General features: G+C 40.0%; 1 protein-coding gene across 1 annotated transcript in view; it reads right to left on the bottom strand.

Moving 5' to 3' along the window:
• The window catches only part of LOC137979825 (delta(14)-sterol reductase LBR-like), a 26,279-nt gene that overhangs the window by 4,554 nt on the left and 19,225 nt on the right, over positions 1–2,500 (bottom strand). The window contains exon 9 of the mRNA XM_068827163.1: positions 2,183–2,305. Coding sequence (XP_068683264.1) covers positions 2,183–2,305 — 123 coding nt within the window. The remainder of the gene's footprint in view (positions 1–2,182; positions 2,306–2,500) is intronic.

The raw sequence follows: 2,500 nt of genomic DNA, 5'->3' as shown, positions 1-2,500 counted from the left end.
CTTTCATAATAATAAATTTGTTACTGCCTGTTAAGACACTTAAACTTTCACAACGATATAATTATAGCGGAGCACCATTGCTAAGAAAATATGGTAACCCATCGATGCGAAAAATCCTGGTTTTATGGCCGTGACGTAATCGACCGTCCGTACGTCCGTCCACCCATCCATGTGTACCAATGTGACCAGTATCATGCTAGTTTTACAGCACATATCTTTGATATTGGATATCCACGTTTTGATCAATTGACACCTGTCAAAACAAGGTATCCGCTGACTAGTATCATGTGACCATATCGCGGGCTCAACTTTACAGCTCACCGAGGTAAGGTGTTTTTTTTAGTTGACCGCTGACCAGCCACCGGTTTTTCGATTGGATTGCAGGCTCAACCCAGGTTAACTCACCTAAACACAAGCGAGGCTTCATTTTTCGCGCCCTTTCTGTGGCTCGACGCCGTTACAAGGCCATACTACATCATACTACGGTTTTGGATAGTGTTTTCTCTCTGCATTTTTCGGTGGTTTCAATCCAGTTTGACGCATATCATGATATCTGTGGTCCACTGTGGCTACGCAGTTATTCAAGTGAAGCATCAGGGGGATATAAACTTATTTTTAATTTGCTTAGAGTTGCTTTTTTCGCTGTATTGCAATTTGTGGCATAGCTCTGATAAGGTTAAATGATGCCTCGAAGACCTATGTCTAGAACAGAAACGCAAGGAGAGCGAAAGAGGACGACAACGACAAAACAGAATACCAGTAATAGCTCATACTTAGTGGAAGAAATTACTCCACAAATTCTTTCCTTGGGAACTAAACCGTTTGTTATTTTTATGGATACGTTATTTCAAGTGGATGCGTATTTTTTAAAAGTGGTTTAATCGGCTTATTGTCAACTGGAATTAAATAATAATTACCTGTACTCTTTTGGACATAAAGAAAATGTTGATTTGTTTGTTTGTTTGTTTTGCTCTAAAATGCGAGCGAATAAGTGCCTTTTTAATAAGTTGCCCAAATGGTTTTCCTTGAGCCTCAACAGTGACAAGAAAATTTTGCCCTTACGTTATAAACACGTAATCGCAATGAGTTCTCGTAAAATTAGGGGGAAATCTCACTAGCTTACGTTTTCATAAGTTTGTTTAAAGCGCCTAAACGTTGTTTAAGTGTTGGAGTTGATCTTTTTTGAAGTTCGCCCTTTCTTGGTTGCATTGCTGTATTTTGCCGATTCTTGTTCCAAGCCAACCTGGCATGTTTCAGTGAAATACATTAAAATGTGAATGATCTCCTTTTCAGAGATAAAGTGGAATAACGTCCGTCAGTAAAACTCTTTTTTTTTTGACCTTGAACTGACAAAGTTTTTTGAATGGTTTCTAATTTTAGCGTGATTCCTATTCGCTGGCTATTGACAGTTGACTCTTAAATGGCTTTTTCCTTTTCCATTCGCTCGCTGGGGATGTGCTTGTTTTCTTTTCAAACTCTTGCGGTTCGAAAAAAAATCATTGGCAAACTGGTGAATTCCAAAGTAAATTTCACTCGAAAAACCGATATCGTACTCATCGCTTCGTGATTCATGCGATATCGGTTCTTAGCGTAAAATTTACCATGGTCAATGAGGCAATGAATTTTTCTATAGAAGAAAGCAAAGAAAATGATTTAATTATTAAAGCAGCGACTGGAAACATCAAAGCGCGGACAATTCGAAATAACCAGGGAGCTCCGCCTTTAGGCTTGGCTAAATCTATATATTACAATGTGCCGTTAAATGTAAAGTTAGGAGGTATTTACATGAGACCAGGACGAACTCAGACCGTTATGAACTTGTACCGGTACGAAATTTTTGCAGCCCGTTTACATGAAACCAGTACGAAATGCTTCGTGCCTGGTTTCGGGACGAAATGATATGTTTTGTCGAATAAATATATGGCTGACCCAAAACCATACAGGCTTGAAACTTCTCGACCCGGTCTGAGATTTGTTGTTATTTACATGAGAACGGTATGAACTCAGAACCGGTACGAGAATCCTCGGACCGAGACGAAGTCAGGCCGGTCTGAGTTCATTACCAGGCCGGTTTCATGTAAACGCACAGGAACAAATGTATGGAGGCCGATACGAACTCATGCCGGTCTGAGTTTGTCCCGGTCTCATGTAAATACCCCCTTAGTTAAAAAGGAAAACGTACCGCAGGGAAAGGTCCACGCAAATCCCATAATAATGTCACCAAGATAATTTGGGTGCCGTACCAGGCCCCACCAGCCAGAGACCAACAGTCGTTTACCAGATGAAGTCAGAATGGTTTCTGCGTCTGGGAAGGTATAAAATTGATGAGTTTTAATTTTTGAAAATAAGAGATTTTTAGAAATAGCGAAAGTTCTTGTAAATATCAGGGACACGCTCGCAAATATTTGATTTTTCCTTACTGCAACCTACAAAATTGGTTTCGGCTTCAGGAGACCTTGCCATTTACGGCGACAACGTCATTGAAATCGTCACTTAAGTT

Source organism: Montipora foliosa, chromosome 12 (genome assembly GCF_036669935.1).
Source record: "Montipora foliosa isolate CH-2021 chromosome 12, ASM3666993v2, whole genome shotgun sequence".
Lineage (NCBI taxonomy): Eukaryota > Metazoa > Cnidaria > Anthozoa > Scleractinia > Acroporidae > Montipora > Montipora foliosa.
This window is presented reverse-complemented; position numbering and strand designations above follow the sequence as displayed.